The sequence below is a fragment of the Limulus polyphemus genome, unplaced genomic scaffold (genome assembly GCF_000517525.1).
Source record: "Limulus polyphemus unplaced genomic scaffold, Limulus_polyphemus-2.1.2 Scaffold1714, whole genome shotgun sequence".
NCBI classification, from domain to species: Eukaryota; Metazoa; Arthropoda; class Merostomata; order Xiphosura; family Limulidae; genus Limulus; species Limulus polyphemus.
The window spans coordinates 169,923-192,579 of NW_013667324.1; the positions used below are offsets into that span (position 1 = coordinate 169,923).

Genomic DNA, 22,657 nt, shown 5'->3' on the forward strand with positions numbered 1-22,657 from the left:
ATTTGATAGTCCTCAATAGATTCTACTTCATAATCCTTAATACATTTTATTTGATAGTCCTTAAATTTTACTTGCTAGTATGGGATGTACCTGTTTATCTATTATGGATTTGACCTGTTTATTTACCATGGATTTTACTCAATCATCACAAGTAGATTACATTTTTTATCTCCAGATAACATTACTTTATAATAACAAATGTATTTTATTTCTTTATCTTCCAGGTATTTTGTTTGTTCACCTGTAAGTGGTTTTACATGTTAATTCCAGTGAATTTTACATGTTTGTTAGTAGGTTATTTTAGTCAACAATATATTTTAGTTGTTCCTCTCTTCATATTGTACTTGCTCATTTTAAAATGATTTTACTTGTTTTTCAAAAGAATTAGCTTCAGTCAATCAAAAACTGTTTTTAGGCAATTTTATTTCAAATTTTTGTTTCTTAGAAATTGGATTTGTTGAATAACATTTACCACTAAATTTTATAATTTTTAATAATAGATTTCTTTTTCCAAGGCTTTTTTAACAGCTCTTATTCTTAAATCTGTGGTATTTTGAACAGATGTTCACTCTTATCTTATTGAACTGAACAGATTTCATCTTTAGATTTTTATTCTGTTAAGTTTATTTTTTGTTTTATTTCAGGGGTGGCTCTTAAAGACCTCATTGCCCAGTACTTTGTTTCTCCAACTTTATTGCGTGTTGTTCGTGTGGTAAAAGTAGGTCGAGTGCTGAGGTTAGTAAAAGGAGCCCGAGGAATAAGAACTCTACTTTTTGCACTGGCTATGTCCTTGCCTGCACTATTCAATATTTGCCTTCTTTTATTCTTGGTCATGTTTATCTATGCTATATTTGGAATGTCATTCTTCATGAACGTCAAACATCGCGATGGAGTTGACGATAACTTCAACTTTGAAACATTTGGACAGTCCATGATTATTCTATTCCAGATCTCCACATCTGCTGGCTGGGATGGAATTCTTTCAGCCCTTATTGATGAGACGGATTGTAATCCTGGGACAGATGGCACTGATGGAGACTGTGGAAATAGAGGAATTGGTGTTGCTTACCTGATTTCCTATTTGATAATTAGCTTTTTGATCATCATTAATATGTACATAGCTGTCATATTGGAGAATTATAGTCAAGCCACAGAAGATGTGGAAGAAGGCTTAACCAATGACGACTATGATATGTATTATGAAATTTGGCAAAGGTTTGACCCTGATGGAACCCAACTCATCAAATATGAAGCGTTATCTGACTTTGTAGATTCCCTTGAGCATCCGTTACAGATTAAAAAACCTAATAAGTACAAACTCATTGCCATGGATATCCCAATATGTGAAGGAGATACAATTTACTGTGTTGATATTTTGGATGCTCTTACAAAGAACTTCTTTGCCTCCAAAGGTCGTGTAATTGAAGAGACGGCTGAGCTAGCTGAAGCCGTACCTGCAAAAGAACAAAGAGAATTTGAAGCAATCAGTAGCACCCTCTGGCGGCAGAGAGAAGAATATTGTGCACGTGTAATCCAGCAAGCTTGGCAACAGTGTAAAGTGGCATTTCAAAACAAATCATCACAGAAGACCACAACTGCTATTGTAAGTAATGGTCAAATCACTAAGAATGGCCACAAAGTCATGATTCGTTCTAGGTCACCCAGTATAACCAATCAATCAACAGATGTGTAAAGTTTCTGTGGGAAAGTACTAAATGAAAATATAGACTTTAAGCCATTCTGTTAGAAGAAGAGGATGTCCATCAATAAGTTAATCGGGTTATATTTTTATATTCCTTATGTACAAGCTGCATTCTTTCAGTGCCGGTGCTTGGTTGATGTAGAGTAAACAGGACGTTGTTATTATTATTTTTCTACAGAAATAGGTTGATGATACAGTCAATATACACTGTTCATATGCAAAAAGTTGACAGAAGAATTTGTTTTTGTATAAAGGTATTTGGTTTAAAGTGTTTGACATTGAAACAGATTTGCTGCATGTTTTGTTTCTGTAAGAATTAGAACATCAACTTTAATACTCATGCTTCCATTGTTGAAATGTTATTTCCTCATGGTTTGATTGAAATATTGTATTAAATTTGTGTACTCGATTTCTCTACATGACAGTCACCATTGCCAACACTACACCTTGGTTCTATCTATAATCAACTATATGGGTGATTTTTATAATTTGCTTAGGGAGTGTAAAGATTTTGTCACTAAGTTGATTAAAGATCAGTAAAATGTTTATACTTTAAAAAAAATAAGATTAACTAAATTGTAACCACTACTTTTTTACTTTTTTGTGTATAATTGCCCCAAAATATTTCTAATTTTAAAAGGTAACAGAATCTAAATGTAATCTCTACTTTTCAACTCTCATTGTTGTACAAACAGTGTGATATGGTAAGACATATCTTACCTTGAAAGTTTAAAGATTTTCTTAATTTGTTTTTGTTATCCTATTATTGCACATTCAGTGCTCAATTTTAACGTTAAGTATACAATCTAAAAATCCCTATGTAGACCCTTGACCTCTGTACTTACTTTGTGCAGCAATGCGTTTTCATTCTTGTTCAATCTGTGCCTTTTTTTGCTGAATTTATCATTTGACCAGTGTAGCTCAAGAGGAACAGTACCGAAAAGGTTGGCTCTCAGAATCTTTAAAGGGGAAAATGATCTGATAATCAAGAATAAAATCTTTCTGATGAGGAGCAAAAAGTGAATTATTTTTAATGAAGAACAATAACTGTTATCTTTGTAGTGAAGAATTGAAATCATATCAATGAAGAATGATCAGTGACATTTTAATCATGATGAATGATTAGTAAAATCTGTAAAACAAAGAATGGTTATTATAATCTTTATCTAGGATTTACCAACTATTTGTTGACCCATATAGAATACCAACAGTTGAAAAGCATTTTATTCATACTGATGTTTTAATATTTGACTGAAATGAAGATCTTTACATTGTATGACATACAAAGTAGATGGCATGTCCATTCGTGGATCCAAATAGTCAGATCTGTTTCACGTAGATGACATTTCCATTTGTAGATCCAAAGTGTCAGATCTGTTTCACTTAGATGGCATTTCCATTCGTGGATCCAAGGTGTCAGGTCTGTTTCACTTAGACGGAATGTCCATTCGTGGATCCAAGGTGTCAGGTCTGTTTCATTTTTTTTCATCACCTTATCATACATAAAACTTACTTTGCTTGAGATACTGTTTTTTGTAATGCTAAACGTTAGCACATGCACATTGATTTTATTTTACCACTGTGTACTGTTGATGGTAAATGGTTACTATTGGAGAGAGTTGATGTATGCACCAGGTAGGTGATTTTACTGTAAGGTGGAACTTGCCAACTTTTTGCATTGTTCTGTGAATATGATTGATATTAGACTATCTCAGAAGGTTGGTTCTTTACCGCCAGAGTAACCACATGTGGGCTAACCCACTCAAAACAAGGATAATATTTCTTAATATCAGAGCGGCCCTAGGGGACCCCTCACCCTCAAAGTAGCTATTTTGTTTCTCGTGTGCCTTTGTGAGTCGCAAGTTTCCATCCAAAATGTTTTAGTTTTTCTAAATTGTCAAGTTTTTTCTTAGCCATTATTAACTGTCTATGAAAGCTCATGTTGTGCGTCATAAAGAATAACCCCAATATGATTTATGAAGATGTTAAAAAGATTACACAAGCAACCACTATAATATTTTAATATGCCTAGTTTTGTAGCTTTTAAGTGAGGTAGTATAATGACAGATTTTTCAACAAAAATAAAAATAACATTTTGCTGTTTTATAAATTTACGTTATCTAGTGACTGAACTCATTTTTCATTATGCGATAGCGACACTGTCATATGTCGTATGGTAACCCTAATACACTATATTATGTAGCGCTATGAAAGATATTCATTTAGTCTCATCCTTCCATTGTTGTACCAGGACACGTTTTATCCTTCTACACTCACTTCTAATGCTCCCTAATGGATTCAGGCTTTCAAGTATATATATATTTTTTCTTTGTATATGTTTCAGGCTTCACAATTTGTATCATATTTCTTGTAAATACATGGTTGAATAAATTTTATAATTTATCACAATAAATACTCTCTGAAGCTGAGCACTGGTTTCGATTTTTTTATCTTAGAAATTTTTAAAGAATAAACAAATATTGGCTTTCAATTATGCCATCAGGGAAAGTTCTTTGTCTTCTTTTTATTTTACCTACATTTTACTAGTATTTTCTTTCGTGCCTCCGAAGTTCTTGAAGCCTTTAGAGATTATTTCGGATTTAATTTTAGGCACAAAGCTGTCTGAATTTTTGGGATCCGAGTCCAAATATAATTAAACCTCTGTAGGTACGAATCTGAGTATAAAGAATTTTTTAGGTACAACCTGATTTGTAAAAAAAATGATCCAGCACATTCTGTGCGTATTCATACAAACTAAGGTCCAGTTGGAGATAAATCTGTTTGAGTCATCTTTGTAAGAAAGAAAATGTGAATTATGTCGTGAATATAAAAGTTGCTTTATAATACACGTCATGGATGACAAAGTCTATGACATATGTCATAAATATGTACAGAACAACCTTGGCCGATTTTTATGTCACTATGGAACACCACTTAGTTGGTAAAATTGAAGAAGAGAGCATATTGGACAGAGTTTGATTTTAATGTTTTTTTGGGACTATTAAGAATTCCTTAGAATCCATGGCCAAGTAAACTGAGCTTAGTATTTTAAAAAGTAATAAAGTCACCTCTCTCTAAGATTATAGTGAAATACCAACAACTTAGTTTTATACAGTGAAATTATAAACATATAGTTGTCAACACGTCTAAACGAGTCGACTCACAACACATACAGCGACAAATGTGCTGCATCTGCAAAATACATGCTTCGGTAAAATGAACAAAACACAAAACAGATGCTGGCTAATTCAATAATAAATTGTAGCTGCAACAGTTTAACAAGTTCTACTGAGACTTCTATATAATTCTATAAAAACTAGTGTGTTTTACTATTCATGTGTAACTCACATCATTCTTCTGAAACAGTTTAACAAGTTCTACTGAGACCTCTTCTATATAATTCTCTAAAACCTAGTGTGTTTTACTATTCATGTGGAACTCATATCGTTCTTCTGAAATAGTTTAACAACACTCCACCCCCAGTCCTCAACAATAAGCTAGAGGGTTTACAATGTTAAAATTTCAGATTGGATTTATGCAATGGCCAAAGTGTGGATAGCTTTGAACTTAACAGAAAGAATAATTTTAACATAATTTTATTTTCCATATGATTTATACAATTCAACTAACAGTATGCATGTCCTCAAGTAACATCTACAACTATCTAGTCAATATGAAATTGGAGACACATTCTAGTCAGAACCTCGCACCACTGCTTTCTTTATATAAGAAATATAGCTTGACTGGGCCTCGGGATGTCAAGACTTCTTCAGAGCAACTGATGAGTATAGTAGCCGCTAAACCATAAGCCAGTGTAGGGATTCCTACATGAAACATAAAAAATCAACCACTTATTTAAAATATTTGATTTTTCTAACTGGCAGCCAAATGAAAAGATTTAATAAGTTGTTTATTGTAAAGAATGATATAAAGTGAAATACAGTTGAATATCAAATTATGATTTTCTAAATTACTTATTAATTATAACATTGTGCTGTGTTAGAAAAATGTTGTACTGTGTTCTGTCATAGCATTATGTTATGATTGTTGTGATATAAGATTGTACAATGTCATAACTACATTATAGTGTATCATGATAATGTTATACTGTATTAATAATAGGTACATGAGTAAGTAAGCACGTTTCATTAACATAATAATAAATACATGAGTAAGTAAGCACATTACATTAACATAATAATAAATACATGAGTAAGTAAGCACATTACATTAACGTAATAATAAATACATGAGTAAGCAAGCACATTACATTAACATAATAATAAATACATGAGTAAGTAAGCACATTACATTAATATAATAATAGATACATGAGAAAGTAAGCGCATTACATTAATATAATAATAGATACATGAGTAAGTAAGCACATTACATTAATATAATCATTGGTAGGCAAACAATGATTTATAAGTATAAGGAAGAGTTTCATTGATGGTGAAACATATTACGTGTTTCAACAAAACATTGGTCTGTCTTCTTCAGGTATGAAATATTTTCAGGTATTGCATATTTTTTAACATTTAATTAGAAATTAAATGTGGTATTGAATGTAGGAGCTGATTTGTCTTTTATTTGTTCAGCTGAAACTCTTATAAGGAGTTCTTAAGGTTGTCTGTATATAATAGTGTGACATACTAAGTTGTGAATCCAGCTGAATCTTAAAAAAAAAGATATTTTCTACTATTTTTAATTTTTCTAAAAAATGTTCAAACCATCATATGTTAGTTTAATATTTAGATTCTGCTATCAACTGGTATATATCTGAAATGATTTTCAAACCATCATATACTAGTGTTTATCTTCTTTATAAAATTAACAGAGGGACATTAAACTTGAGCTTTAGTAAATATAATTCTTTCACAGAACTAATATTTATTTTCAGTCATAATTATTTTAATTTCAAAATGAAACATTGTTTTACATCAAGTTTAAACCATTTTCCATGATAGAAATATTAAATTTTTTATCCACAATTATGATAAACAATCATACTACTGTATGGATGATTTAAAAATGTAAAATTATTTACAGAAAGTTTACACAACTCAGGTTATTGAACAGAAAGAAGCTTCATATAAAAATCAAAACTCTTGAGTTGTTTTTGATAATACAACTTAAGGCATGAAAAATACATTCAACTAAGGAAAATATTCAGAAACTACTGTTCTATTTTGTTTTCAAATATCTGATTGAGAAATAAACTCTCCTTATAAATTATATCAGGTTTGTTTGTTTTTTCAAGTAGAAAAATCAAATATTGGTGGATCACACATTTTACAGTAGAGGCTTCTAAAACAAAGAAATAAATATAATAGCCTCTAACTTCACTATTTATAGTATTATATCAATTTATATGCAAATATTATTGTACTAGAAACAGAAAGCCATAACAGTGCTACAAATGTTGCCAATAAATGTTTTAAACAATTAATAATATACTTCCTTTCAATAAAAATATGTGACAGAAAGTCATTGGATTCATTGAGATGACTGAAGTACTTTAACTGCAGCCAAAAATATGAGATTTGATAAGGCAAGGTTTCTGAATTGTTAAGGTTTTGAACGATGATTCAAATATTTACTGTAACAATTGTGATAGGGAAAAAAATACTCACGAAGATCAATACTTGTTCTTGAACAAAGGTATTTTTCTCTCAGAACTGTTTAACTACTGAAATAGTTTTGCATGGTGATGTAGTTTGTGCTGATTAGATGAGTTAGAATTTGGACTAAATAATTACAAACCATATATTCTACAAGTTACCACATGTATAATTAGAAAATACAATACTTCTGCCACAGAGCAACTAAGAATTCTAGTTTAAACCTAACTTATTAAACCTAATTTAATTTATAACAACTGGTTTTTCAATATTTCAAGATCTTTAGTGAATCTTTTTTTATAACATTTCATAATTTTTTTTAAAATTCCCATGAAAAACATTTTAGGACTAAAAGTAAAACAAGATATAACTGCAATTTCCAAAAGTATATTATTCTAAATGTATGCTACAGCACAAAATGAAAAACATATAAAAAATCTCATTTCTGTGCTAAACATTCTAAATTATATGCACCTAATAAAAAAAGTTACATTGTATAATTTTGTTTTACATTTCATGATTACAACAGCACTGTTTGAAATGTCACTCTGCACTTGTGAAATGCACCAATAGCTATCACATTGTTTCAGTCAACATTACCCATAATTTCTGTTTCTTCATACCAAACAAAGTAACTTAGGTGAATTTCATCTATATGTTATTCTGTTAATTCTATACAGGAAGTTCTACTTTGAGAATACGTGAAAATACTAGGTAAAAAGAGGGCATTCTGTCATTCATAGACATCCTAAAAAGAAACAAGCTCAATTTAAATAAGTTATAACCCTTAACACCAAATTGTTATCCAACAAAATGTATAGAAGTTCAAACTATTGTCACCCACATTACATAGTCTTGCAAACCATTCCATTAGTTAACATCTCTAACAGGGGATTAGTTTTATTTAATGACCAGTCTGGGCTTGGGGTTCATAACTTATATTTATTTTTCTTAATATTCAGGCTTTCACCTGCAACATTTTCCTTCTATCAGTCACAAACCTTCCATTCACTGTGAAAATATTAGAGTTTTATTAACACATGAAAAACGTTAAGTTAATCTAGGTAGATATCTAACAAAAATAATATCAACACATAGCAGTCCTACCTAAATTCAGAATCTTTAAAAACCTAAACATTGCATCCTCAAACTGTAAATCTTCAATGCCTCTTTTACTGCAGTGGTATTTAATGTAAGGGAAACAACCAGTTCGTAATACATGATAGTTGACTCCATTCACATTCCAGTTGAAATGTGACAGTCCAAACTGGTCATTTATGACACAACTGTATTTAACAAAGTAGGAAGTCCAAGGTGGAAACTGGCGCTGAATAATATGAGAATGTAAGACTTCTGAGGCAAAAGGTTTGCGATTTTTACCTTTAAACCCAAAGTACCACTTCATAGTTGTCAAAGGTCCAATAGATGCTTTCTTCATTTTTTTGTAATTAAGAAATATTTAAAAATTCTATACCTATCTTTCACATTACATTTAATCTTAAAATTTTTATATACATTTTCTACTTATTCTTATATCCGAGACCGAGACTAAAAATAAAATCATAAGTAAATACTAAGTTACAGGCCTAGACAACTTCAGTTTAAGTAGTACCATTAAATCTTGTTTCCATTTTGAAGCTGACTATAGAGTAAATTGTGGTTAAATGTTATTGCTAATTGACGACGATATTATATATTATAAAAGGATGAAACAGAAAGTGAGAAACTGAACTTAGCAGTCGACGTTGCAACTTTGTTTTACCAACTGGTGTCTGAAATCTGAATTGATCTCTGTTAAAAACAAAACAATTATAATAAACCGCAGACTATCCTACGTTAATTCACTTATAAAGAAACATTTAGTACAACTTAAAGATACAAAAAATATGTAATGACATTTATAATCACATGTATTACTCAATCATATAGTATCTCCGTATGAACAACCTTTGGAATTACAAAGCGTTCTCTTTTGGCGTGTGTATATTTGTAACACAAGCTCGTACATTTTTTAAAAATTAAACTAAATAATGTTAATATATATATTTTCCTTAAAACCAAACAATCACAGGAGTAGGTTCATAAAAAGGTTAAAGTAATGGTTATAGATTAAAATGATAAGTCTACAGTTAGTATCGGAGGTTGTTACTGTCTTCTGGTGGATCAGCGGCAAGTATGTCGTCTTATAACGCCAAAAATCGAGTTTCAATACTCGCAGTGGCACAGCACAAATAGCCCATTGTGTAGCTTTGTGCTAAACAGCAAAGAAAATGTCATTTATTTCAACAGTCCTCAACTGCTTAAAGCTTTTCAGTGAATTCTCATGAAAAAAGTCTAACATAACAAGAAAACGAATTTTAAAATAAAAAGAGAAGTTCCAAACATAGCGTAGTGAATTTATAAAACTACAATATGCAATTTTAAATTACCTGTTTCAAAACTGAAGACCTTTATAAATGAAACTGTTATTTTCAAAATGTATGAAATATAACATAACATAACTTCCACTGAAATTCTGCGGGCTTATAACGCTAAAAACTGGGTTTCTACATCCGTGATGGGTACAGCACAGGTAGCCTATTGTGCAGCTTTGTGCTTAATTACAAACAAACATAACACCACAATGAATTATTTGATCCCCGAAGACCTATCAGAAAAACGAACATTTTAAATCCACTTTGTATTTTCTTGAAAATAATATTTTTCTTTCTTAAACTCTTATCAGGTACGGCCTTCATTATTGGGGACGCCAACTCATTCCATAAGCAAATACACTATTCAAAAATATAATTCTCTTATTAACTGGAACCTTACTTGTCTTTTCTAATTTTAAGTTTGTATCCACTCATTGTGTTGTCTTAAGAAAACAACAAAAAGAAATCAGCGACATTGCATTAGTAACAAGAGTACAGTGTGATTGAACTCTATTTTATAAAAAGATTTTGCTTTCTGTCATTCAGATTAATTAGACTTTCCCTAATTCCTACTCATGTCATTTTCTTGGCTAATCTTCTGTTACGCACCTTATCAAACCCTTCATGAAAATCTCACTACACTAAGTCCACACCATTTCCATTCTCCAAATAAGAAGAAATATCATTCGAAATTTGAAACAAGTGATATATGAATTAATAAAAAAACTTAACCTAATATTGTATACATACATAAATCAGAGCAATTATTATGTGATTGTAACTTACAAGTTTTTTATGAATCATTAAATGTCGTATTCTAGATATTGTTTGTGCTACGTATCACTAAAGAAATTATTTATTTTTACTGCATTTTGGGCAATCTTATTTTATTTCTAAGTATTATCTTGGTGTCTGATTTATTTAATAATATAGACCTTAACTGGATATGATTAGTTAGCCATCCCTCGCTGGGACAATGGTAAGCCTTTGGATTTCCCCTACTAAAATCAGGCGTTCTATTTCCAATGCAAGCTATTTAATTATAGCGAAATTAGAATCAACCTGGTGATGAATATACTTTTAACAATTCAACACGGTCGTTATGAAACTAACCAAGAAAAAAAGTGAAAATATACAACAGTTGAAAGAAATGTTAGTTAATATTCATCATATACTCAAGACTCTGACTATTAGAAGAAAAGAAAAAAAAGATTTGAACGTCTTAATCTGTAAAACTATTCGGAAATAATGTATGATTTAAGTTTTTTTAAAGATTTTGCTATTATTGAATTTAGAAGTAAACACACACAAAAACCAGATTTGGCACTTCAATACTTATTGGAATGATTTGTTCTGATTTTATTTTAGGGCTGGTAAAGAATAAGGTTCTAATTAATAATGATTTTTTACATATTTGTTGGTTCTGATAAAATAAAGGATATTGATAATTATAAAAGGTCCCTCACACAGTTTTGTATATTTTTATGGAGACATGCGCAGATTAAATGCTATCGTGACTGCGTGTAATAGTTGAAGTTTGCAGATTGTAAATAAAATTAGGCTTTACTTTTAAGTTTAAAAACAAAACAGTTATTAATAAGTTTTTCAGTCGTAAAATAAGAGAGATACCTTACAGATCTTATTTAAATTTGAAAACTAAGTATAATTCCGATAATGTCAGCAAATCAAACTAAGCCAGATCAGTTATTTGATATCGCTAATTCATTTTACATTGGAAATTTTCAGCAGTGCATTAATGAAGCTCAAAAAACAAAGGTATGGGAAGTATTAAACTGTTTAGTAATACTAATAGTTATGAAAAATATCATACATTTATGTCGCTCAGCTATGTTGACATAAAATTGATGAAGTGTTAAATTAATTTGAATTAATAAGGTTTGTAAGGAATTATTGTGTTATATCGGAAAGAAAGATTAATTATCTTTTTTTAACAAGAACAAGTAATATATATAAAGTATGAAACATCATGTACAATTTTCAAGAAGTGGATTTCAGCTCATTATCATTGTAGAGGGCTGATGTAAATGCAAGTCAATAGGCATCATTCTTAGTTTTACACTAGGATTATAACTTAGTGCTATGCTACTTATTGTGTCAGTGCAGTTAGTAATAGTAGTGTAAAAGTCATGTATATGGACAAAAAGAGACCATACTGGATCTTCAAGGCTGTCCTTTTCACACCCATTCTTGAGAAAAGTAAAATTTTAAACTCACCTTGTGATAGTTTAACTTCATAAAAAGTGCCATACTAGGCTCCAGCTGATTTGAGAGAGCACAACTTTGGTTTATGAGTAGTTATGGGTTCAAATCCTGTAAGCAGAAGAAGCAAAAATAGGGATAACATTTTATTTTTCACTGAAAATTTCGGTACATTATTACTTACCTTCATAAACTGGTTAGGTGCTGGCCTACACTACTGTCACTTATAACTGGGTGATTAAGTAAATTAATTATAATTGATTACCTATAAGCATCAGTTACATTGATTAGTTTCACATACAATAATTGAGGAATTGAAATTATGATTAAATCTATCAGTGTCACAACAATAATCATCTTATCAGAATCAGTGTTTCTGATTATTATTGTTTTCAGTTATTCTATTTATCCAAGTAATTGAAATATGTCATTATTCTTTCTCATTATTATATTTGACTAATTCATTATTATTCAGCTTAACCTGTAAATGTAGCAATGCACAAAAATGACCAACTAGTCCAAATTAGTGTTCCTGATTATTAATATTTTTTATTATTCCATCCATCCAAATATTGGGTAAGAATCAGTTAATAAGCACCAGTTAAATGATCATCAAATTACACTAATCACTCAGCTGTACTGCCAGTGGCAATTCATTCCATAAGTTAGTCACCCTGTTAGAAAAATAAAATTGGAGATTAAACTTGGGGCATCTCATCTTATTATTCTTCAGAATATAGCACAAAGAAATTGGGGACTTTTATTTTACCCTTTCCCCAAATGATCTTGTAAACTTAAGTAAAATCTCTTTTATCCTTCTTTTCTGAAGAGAAAATAAGTTAAGAGAATTTTACCTATCCCTGTAAAATAACTCTTTTTATACTCAGAATCATCCTAGTATCCCATCACTGAACCTTTTCCAGTAAGTCAGTATTCTTTCTCAGATAAAATGACCAAAACTGCATTTAGTATTCCCAGTGAGGCTTAATGAATGATTTATATAGAGAGATAATTACATATTTTGACTTGTATTAAATATTTCTATAAAATACATCAAGGACATCAGTCTAGGATCAGATCCAGTTGCATTGGATTTCGTTTCAGAATTAAAGGCAATTTTAACTGCCCTTGAAATGTTTAATTTTGACATTGGTAAAACAACACCATCTGATGGTCTGTCTCACAAGCAGTTATCCTTGCAGTGTAAAAAACTAAATAATCTTTGTTTAAAGAAATCAACATAGAGTCTATCAAAGTTAGACAGTTGCATATCTATAAAAGAAAAGACTTAAACCACAGATATAACCCTAAAAAATGTCAGTGTCTTTCTTTGACTACAGTTGACAAGTTTGTAAAAGAAAAGACTTAAACCACAGATATAACCCTAAAAAATGTCAGTGTCATTCTTTGACTACAGCTGACAAGTTTGTAAAAGAAAAGACTTAATCAACAGATATAACCCTAAAAAATGTCAGCAAAGGAAGCAGACTTTCATATCCACTTCAGTTGATTGTTGAGTATCCCCTTTTGAAGATGAATGATTATCATCAATCAGTCTGATTGTTAGACTAGAGGATTCCTACTCAGAATAACAATTATTACATGATGTTCACACGTATGTTTTAAAGTGATGAAAATTGATGACTTTCACCAGTTTCAAAGTGAGTTTTAGTGCTAGTACATACAAAGTCACAAATGTCAACACACATACATATTGAAAAATTCCAAATCTAGAAGAATATCACTGTAATATGAGGGCAAATCATAATTGTTACAGAAGGCATTAGCATCATCACTAATTTCGTTCTTAATAATTTAACTGTTCATAGAAGTGGTTACCCAGTTCTGAAGTCCTGTGGAGAACCCTGGCTATAAGTATAATGTCAGAGGAATATACAAAATATGATTTTTATAGAACTTGATGCTGCTTAATGTTGTTAACACTTTTGGTGATTACAGTGCTGTAATCTTAAAAGGTACACCCAGTCTTATGCAGGTTATTCAAAATTCATCATTGCCCTCAGAAAGTCCAGTCTTAACATCAACATCATTAGTGTATATGTACTTCTCCAAAATGTGTTACATCTAAGGCATTTCATAAGAATTGAAAAACAAGTAACTGAGGCTGTAGATGGCTATATGATGTTTTCTGTTTTCATCATACATATAAAACATATGTATATACACACACAGGTGTGAGAGTTAAATTACTTTTAGGTATATATATATATATATATATATATATTTTGTAGTAACTTGTATTTTTAATATGTTATTTGTTCTTTAATGGATAGGTACCAAGTCCAGAGCAAAGAGTGGAGAAGGATATTTTTATGTATAGAGCTTATATTGCTCAGAGAAAGTATGGTGTGGTACTTGATGAAATTCACCCAGCACTGGCTCAGGAGCTTCAGGACATCAGGTTGTTAGCTGAGTATCTGGCTAGTGATCGAGCAAAAAAGTATGTACCATATTGAAAATAAACTATATGTAAATCTGGTAAATGTGTGTGAGGAAATATGTGAAAGAATTTTGACAAATCAAAAACACCTGTTTGATATTGAAAAAGTAATTTTCATATGCTTCCATCTAGTATTGAATTCATAAATAACATGAATAGGTATGCCAGTTATAATTTCTACATTTTTTCTATACCTTGATAGTTTGCAAAAAAGAAATTAACATTCATTAATAAGCTACTATATTTTTTATTCAGGCTTGAATTTAACATCTATTTTGTGTTAGTGAGCTGGTCTGTAAGATTTCTACTAGCCCAGTATTCACCACTATTGCAATAAGATAACCAGTTAATTGTAAAACTGTTGTGTTAGAAAGACAAAATATATAATACTTACCACTTTTACCTCTTTAATTTTTACAAAATTCAATTTTGTAAGAGACTGACTTTTTATCAATTGCAACACCCTGGAAGATAAACTTTTGAATCAGATGTCTTTAAACTTGAACAAAAGATTCAAAATACTATTGATTTTCAGGAAGTATGTAATGTTGGATCTATATTTATTATTTCTATAAATTTTCAGCCTTAAAATGGTATGTACATTCCTATTCTATTACATTGCTAAACAATTAGGCCTAAAACAACACATCTTACTGACATGTGTTTTTTACTTGATGATAATTTGCATAGAAATTATATTGAGTTTTAATGATGGAGGACAATTTATTTTGAAAAATATAGGCTTATGTTTAATTTAACAACAAATCTTTTTACCAAAAATTAGCCTTAACAAGTTGATAGGCTAAAAGTGTTATAAAAAAACAAGCTGAGGTACCAATCCTTTGTCTGGTTTATGAACTTAAAAAGAAGTGTGGGGGTAGGGGTGATGCTATGATAAATAACACAAAAATCCTAACTGTCACACTATTTATCTATAACATAATATATTATTACAGTATTCATCATTACCTCACCAAAAGTTTTGTATAAGCTTTAAGAACTCAATATGTAAATACTTAAAACATGGTATACACTGTGCGATGGTCAAGGTGATTTTGTAGGAAAAGGTAGCAGCTGAAGTAATGGTGGCCACAGAAGTGTCTTACGAGTCGAAGTTGTAAGGTCACAGGTCAAAGTAGGAAGCTGGTATAACTCAAGAAACTGCTCTTCATACCAGCCTTATGGTGGCTGTTGTAGTATAAACTTCATCTGAGTTAATGTATTATTAAAATGGTGATGGCCATTTGTTTTCATTGCATTCTTCCCTAGAGAATGCTAGCGTACTCTCTGAGATATATTAGGTCATCAAGAAACTAATGTCGCTTTTATTAGATGAAAAAACCTTAACAACTTATATATCAAAACATTATTAAATGAAGTAGTCTCCATTGTTATTGATGAGGCTTTTCCATCTTACAATCAGGTTGTTAATGCCCTGATTAAAGAAATCACTTCCATATTTGCATACGTTTTTCCATTAAGATGGTGTTGCAGTGAACGAAAAAGATGGTAATCTGGAGAATATGGTGAGTGGGGGAGAACTTCCCAACCCAACTCAATAATCTTGTGTTGCGTCAAATGTGCCACATGTGGATGTGCATTGTTGTGAAGAAGAACACCTTTCCGAGTGAAGGGCATTTCTGATAAAGGGCTTGATTTAAAAGTTTCAGTTGCTGACTATAGATCTCTGCATTGACAGTTCACTGTAGATTGAGGAGGTCAAAATGAATTACTCCTTTGAAGTCCCACCAAATGCAAAGCATCACTTTCAGTGGATGGAGTCCAGGTTTTAGGGTTGGAAGTGGTTTTTGTCTAGGACTGAGCCACTGTTTTTGGCATTAATATTCACATAGAGAATCCATTTTTCATGAACTGTGACAATTCTGTCCAAAAATGGTTCAAGCGCGTTACACACCAGAAGAAACGAAGCAACATTCACACATTGGAAACAATGATCATTGGAGAGTTCATGAGGCACTCAAACACCTTCTTTAAGGAGTTTTCCCATATTCCTTAGATGTTTACGTATTGTTTTATGAGAGACATGCAATTTCAGGGCCATTTCATGAGTGCGTTGCTTTGGATTAGACATCTAAGCTTTTCATAGCTGTTATGAAATGGGAATGTCTAATATAGGAGAAAAGTATGAACAGCAAGATATAATGATGATCTCTAGGTTGTGGTGCTTGTGGCTATCATTTTATAAACACCAGAAAGTTTGGTTTACTGAAATTTACTATAGCCAGTTGGACTACTCAAATTGCTAAACTTACCAGCCTCAGGCTATTAAATTACTAAATTTGGGCCTTGTTATTGAAGTTTTTATTTTTTACAAGTATTCAGTCAAGGTTAGAATATGAGGGAATCTCATGTTTAATCAGAACTAATTTGTTTATATGATGCATGTTAGATATTTGAAATATTGTCAATCAAATACAGTATACCATTTCATTGAAGTTTTTTGTACTACATATATAATTTTATTTTAAAAGGGACAAAATTGTTAAAGAAATGGATCAGAAGATGACAAAAAGTGTTGATGCTACAAACACCACTCTTTTGCTAATAGCTGCCACAGTCTACTGTCATGAAGAGGTAAAGTGCTGTGAAAGTAATCTATAATGTATTAGTTATCTAGAGATTTACAGATCTGTACATAAGTATTCATGATAAAAAATTCTAGATATCATCATAAAATACGTAAAGAAAGTGATTTTGGTCAGCAATTTTGGTCAATGAACAATATCTGTTTAAGGAATAGAAAAACTTCTTTTAATGTATTTTGATGAGTGGCATATTTGTTACATGTTTGTGAAAATACAGAACAAGTTGGTTCATGATGTTGGCCAAAGTTTTCTCATCAGTTATAAAAAATAAAACTTTTTTTTTATTACAGAATTATGATGCTGCTTTGAGAGTATTGCAACAAACTGAAACATTGGAGTGGTATGTTTTAAAGCTTTTGCCACTTCTTTGATTAGTAATGTATTCTAAATGGTTTGAAGTAATTAAAGTTGTAAATCATGGATTGTTTCAGTTTACTTCAGGGAGTAATATTAAGCTTTGTTTTAATTTTTTTCTTCATAGTATCACTGTAGATATTTTTATCTTGATTTTCAGAAATACTTTATGAGAATCTTTTTAAGAAGTTAATTACTAGCTTAGACTTCTGTGGCATTGGTGGAAAAGTTTAAAAAGTCCTTTGAAACAGGATTTGTTTGAAAATATGACAGTAATAGATACGAAGATGTTTGATTAAATAAGTATAACAAATTATCCTGTTTTACAAGCTTTATTATTAAAGATGTATAAAAAATGTATTGCTTGTGGTATGTTCTACAAAATGTGTTGTCCGCTTAAGATTTGAAATCTTGGTAGTTCATCTGTTCTCATGGCAAGTGTGTAAAATGGGGTCAAGTCCCAACCTGAATAGATTGCTTTTAGCCTTGTTCAGATTGTTACTATAACATGAGTTATAAGGTATTTACCTTCTTGATGTCATCAAACTGCTAAGTAAACCTAGTACTGAAGAAAATGTTGTACTGATATACAAAATGTGGTGACTTGCTAAGAAGCATAAAGTCAAGCATTCAGAGTATAGAATCCAGTCGTAGAAAAGGAACTGGATATTATTATCAAGAAATACTTGAGATTTTATGAGAGTGTCTGGGTGTGATGACTAAAGCTTATTTTGTAAGAGGATACATGTCTATAAGTTGAGTTGGCATTTGGTAATTGATTGCTATTGTAAATGGTTTTGTTAAAATAAAATATAATGGCAATATTTGTTTATACTGAGTATTATTTACACTAATCAGGCTTTGAGAAAACTTTACAATGAAAGAGGTACCTTTTGACAGTATATTCACTGATCTAATGTAGATTACGTTACACATGCTAACAACATTTTCAGCAATCAACTAAAATGTAAGATAAATTTTTATTTTTTCAAAATAACTGATATGTTTTCTATATCTACATGCTGAGGTCAAATTAGCCAAAATCAGTTTGAAAAAGAGAGCTTAATTTAGAAAAGTGAATTTCATTAAAGCAGAAAAAATTTATAACTGGCCATAAAAGTACACAAGTTCCTTGTGAACATAATTTTTCTGTTTTCAGTTCTGTAATGATGCTCCAGGTGTACCTGAAAATTGATAGAGTGGATCTTGCAAAGTGAGTACATTCTGGGCTAAAGAATTTTCACTTGTACATATATATATATATATATGTCTGTGTGTAAATATATATATATATATGCACACACACACACACATTGTTTATTTCTAATACTTTACAAAACTGTACCATCAATTACTCAATGTAAAATGTGAACTCAATTTGTTGATATAGTTTTGATGTAATTGAGGAGTATGTGTAAAGTTGTGATTAGGGGTAGGAAATAAACTGATCACATATATGTGTCTATTTCATCTAAGTTATCTCTTTAATGAAGTAAATTGTTCTTTGGTTTAGTTAGTATATTGGTTACTTCTCTTTCCCAATTATGAACACTGTATTATAGATATACACATGCAAAGCTTCAGGTACAACTATAATAAAGAACACTGTATTAACCTTATGGTTATGGGTAAGTTCATTTGGCATAGCTCATATGGAATATGATACAACAATATTTATGATAACTCTTGAGTTTTTGTAATGTGTCTCCATAAATATTGGTAAGATTTTGTTAAAGATTACAAGTATTTTGTACACCAAGAAGTAGATTATTGTTGTCAAGTATTTCCAATAAAATTCGTTATTTATTTTTTTTAGTTATTTGTGCTCAGACTCTGAATAGTTTGAATGTAAAGTGATTTTTATGTTAAGTATAAAAACACTTTTTCCATCTTATAGTTTTTAAATTTTCATTTGCATAACCTCTAAAACCTCCTAAATGAATATCTTTTTAAGGTAGATGTTTGTACGTTATTTTTCACTTTCTTTACCATATTACTAACTGTAGCCATTATCATCATTATAGTGCAATTAAATGTTTAAAATTAAGACTTAAGAAAAATGTGCATATCTTTTAATTTTTTGTCAAATAATCTTAAAAGATCTTTTTTGTAGTTATAATTTTAATTAGATGTCTTTACATTTTCCAATATAGTTTATATTTAATGTTTTACTTTCCTTTCCTGTCCTTTAGCATTGTTATTATTTATTGTGACACCTGTAAATGGGTGTCCCTCTCCAATATTACTGTATTGTCAGCAGAGATATTTTAGCATTTGGCAGAATGTTGTTACACTTGCTTTCTACATTAACCCTCATGAAGTGAGAAGGAGTTGAGTTATGTTAAAAGATTATTAAACATTTCAAATATGCATCTTAAAACATAATTAACTAAAATATAAATAAAATCTAACTGTCTATCTGATTAACATATTTCTAGGTGAGAAACAACTCTAAGTGCTTAGTGAGGACAAAAGTGGAAACAATGCTAAGAGCAATTTGACAAGTTCTCTATGAATTCTTTGCATAAATTTTACAATAACTATTGGGAGATCGCATTTTAAAATGTTCTTTTTTTATTGTTTATAAACATCTAGCTCAAATAAGTATAATTGGTTGAGAAATCACAACTCTATGTGTAGAAATTGATGTGGCTTCTGTTAGGAGTTCCAAGAAATTTATTTCTCCTTTCTCCAAAACATACCCTAAGAAGCTCAATAGAAGAATGTGTAAACAGAGCAATTAACTTAGTTTCTTTCTCTACATATTACAATGTACGTGAAGAAGTATTGAAGTTGCATAGACTGAAGAAAAGTAAACTTGGGTGTCATATGACAACAAATCTGAAGTTTTAAGAATTTTTTTAAGGTTTCTTTTGAATAAAGGAATTAAAACTTAAATATTATAAAACATTACATTATAATGTACATTAAAATGCTCATTTTATTGATTTAAGTTAATAGTAAAGTTGCTTAATTAAATTTTGAATGTAACTCATTAAAAGCTCATGTCATACAGAGAAATGTGAAGAAAGGGTAACCTGAAACCACAGGGTTAAAGAAATACATGTAACAAGCTTGAGATGCAACTGCAGTAACGATTACTGTCCAGGTGTGAGATCTGAGTGGGATGTTATAATTTAGTTTGTTTATATTTTTCTTCTCTGATACGCACATTTTCTCTATTAGTATTAATTTTTATGAGATTACCTGTTACAATTACAATTATTTGATACAGCATTGTTTATATGAGTCTTTGTCTACTGATAAATATAAATGTATTCATATTTGTTTTATAACTAAATGAATTGATTGGGACTTTTGCAGGAAAGAACTGAAGAGAATCCAAGAGAAAGATGATGATGCAACACTTTCCCAATTAGCTCAAGCCTGGTTAAACCTAGCAATGGTAAAGTGCACAAGCTCAGTCCATTGGCCCAATTCCGTATTGGAATATTGACTATAATTCCAACTTTACTATGTATATCTATACAAAGTGTGTCAAAAATTGAGTAATTTATGTACAAGTCAGATGAGGTATAAAGATATTTGTATTCAAGATTTTAGTCTGACTCAGACTCTGACAAGTGCAAGGTACTTTTGTCCATCATACAATTTCAATATTGTACTTACATAGCTTCTAGAACCTCTGAAATGCATATCTACAGTATTATTCAGTATCCCTAAATATTGTATCTGATATTTACCCTCCTCTACCACAACCGTTGCTAAATCAGTAATGTAAAGTAAAATAAATAGTTGATAACACTGACATTAAATACATAATACCATGTTGACTTTTCACCTAGTTGCATAGAGTTAATGTAGTCTACATTGATTAGCATCATTGAAGGTTATTGTAGCTGAAAACAGAGTTTAGATTATAGACAGAAATGAACATTTTGTAATAGTTTATGCTAGGTGTATTTGGAGAAGTTCAGGAGTGAAAAAGTTATTAAAGCAGAGTATGAACAGAGTTTTTATGCTTTCTGTTACATCAGCTAGTTAAAATTTCTCCTGTATATTTTCCTAGGGGGGAGAGAAGCTTCAAGAAGCCTTCTACATCTTTCAAGAGCTTGGAGATAAATATCAGAACACTCCCCTCTTGCTGAATGGACAGGCTGCTGCTCTCATGGGCCAAGGCAAGTTTGATGAGGCAGAACCACTTCTGCAGGAATCTATGGATAAAGTAAGCGATTTGTTTGAATACCAACTTAGCCATTGGAGAAGTAAGTTAAAGGCTGTTAATTTAGATAAATATAAGAGTATAAGATTGTTATTACAGAAATATTTTATCACAACTATAGCAAATAAATATGAGTTAAATGTGACATTCTTAGAATTAAGTATTTAATTACATGCTCAACTATTAATTTTAACATTGGAAGTTTATAATATAGTAGTTTTGCATATTAATTTCTTCATTGCTAAGAATGAACCATTTTCCAATGAAGTGGCTTAACCCTATGTTAATATGGCCAGTTCAATGGACTGACCCCCTCTATGTGAAGCAATGTTTACTATAATTCCCAAAGATATGTCTGTGAATTTACAAAGCCTTTAATGAGTTAGTCTGAGTGAAAGGTAATTTTCATGCTAAGAATCAAAATACTTTTTTCATCTTACAGTTTCATATTTTATTTGAATAACCTCTAGAACCTCCCAAATGAATATCAAAAGTTTTAATCCAGTAAATTTTCTCTACCTTAACACCAACTGTAGTGAAATAATCTGTAACAAAATCTGTAGAATGCAAAATACTTTTTTGTCTAGAATCACTGCAGGATTGTAACAAAGAATTACAATTATTTATCCAAAACAGCCTCAGGCTCCTAACAGATTTACATCTGCTTTGATTTAATTTTATTGTTCTTTGAACTTTGTTTAACTAGTGTAACAAAGGAATAAATCATCAGACAAGAGCCTAGGGTGATCAAACTATCAAGTTACATCACCTTTACAAACATACAATGGCTAAATCATCAGACAAGAGCCTAGGGTGATCAATCTATCAAGTTACATCACATTTACAAACATACACTGGCTAAATCATCAGACAAGAGCCAAGGGTGATCAAACTATCAAGTTACATCACATTTACAAACATACAATGGCTAAATCATCAGACAAGAGCCAAGGGTGATCAAACTATCAAGTTACATCACATTTACAATCATCAGACAAGAGCCAAGGGTGATCAAACTATCAAGTTACATCACATTTATAATCATCAGACAAGAGCCAAGGGTGATCAAACTATCAAGTTACATCACATTTAT

The 22,657-nt window shown here is 30.7% G+C and overlaps 3 protein-coding genes across 7 annotated transcripts in view; 2 read left to right on the forward strand and 1 right to left on the reverse strand.

Annotated features, from left to right (window-relative positions):
* LOC106464670 (sodium channel protein para-like) overlaps nt 1–1,988 on the forward strand; it is a 79,872-nt gene extending 77,884 nt beyond the window's left edge. For all 4 annotated transcript variants that reach the window (XM_022392435.1, XM_022392434.1, XM_022392437.1 and 1 more), the window contains one exon: nt 645–1,988. In XM_022392435.1, the coding sequence (XP_022248143.1) occupies nt 645–1,693 (1,049 nt within the window). In that variant the 3' untranslated portion in view covers nt 1,694–1,988. The remainder of the gene's footprint in view (nt 1–644) is intronic.
* Nucleotides 1,989–5,282: 3,294 nt separating this feature from the next.
* Nucleotides 5,283–9,218, reverse strand: LOC106464671 (uncharacterized protein C15orf61 homolog). Its single transcript, XM_013924830.2, has 2 exons — nt 8,434–9,218; nt 5,283–5,526 (listed from the first exon to the last, which is right to left on the reverse strand). Exons 1-2 carry the CDS (start codon nt 8,762–8,764, stop codon nt 5,399–5,401), a joined length of 459 nt encoding a protein of 152 aa, XP_013780284.1. The 5' UTR covers nt 8,765–9,218; the 3' UTR covers nt 5,283–5,398.
* Nucleotides 9,219–11,230: 2,012 nt separating this feature from the next.
* LOC106464667 (coatomer subunit epsilon-like) overlaps nt 11,231–22,657 on the forward strand; it is a 20,201-nt gene continuing 8,774 nt past the window's right edge. Inside the window, exons 1-7 of one of the 2 annotated variants that reach the window (XM_013924826.2) lie at nt 11,231–11,516; nt 14,255–14,421; nt 16,914–17,016; nt 17,318–17,367; nt 18,541–18,594; nt 20,706–20,787; nt 21,412–21,567. In XM_013924826.2, the coding sequence (XP_013780280.1) occupies nt 11,415–11,516; nt 14,255–14,421; nt 16,914–17,016; nt 17,318–17,367; nt 18,541–18,594; nt 20,706–20,787; nt 21,412–21,567 (714 nt within the window). In that variant the 5' untranslated portion in view covers nt 11,231–11,414. The remainder of the gene's footprint in view (nt 11,517–14,254; nt 14,422–16,913; nt 17,017–17,317; nt 17,368–18,540; nt 18,595–20,705; nt 20,788–21,411; nt 21,568–22,657) is intronic. The other variant, XM_022392438.1, reaches the window with a different exon arrangement.

What these genes read in the sequence shown, in the direction of transcription:
- LOC106464671 (XM_013924830.2), bottom strand. Translation starts at nt 8,764, where the DNA reads ATGAAGAAAGCATCTATTGGACCTTTGACAACTATGAAGTGGTACTTT. An exon ending in TTTAAAGATTCTGAATTTAG is followed by an intron (nt 5,527 to 8,433) that starts GTAGGACTGCTA and finishes TGTTTCATGTAG; the next exon opens with GAATCCCTACACTGGCTTAT.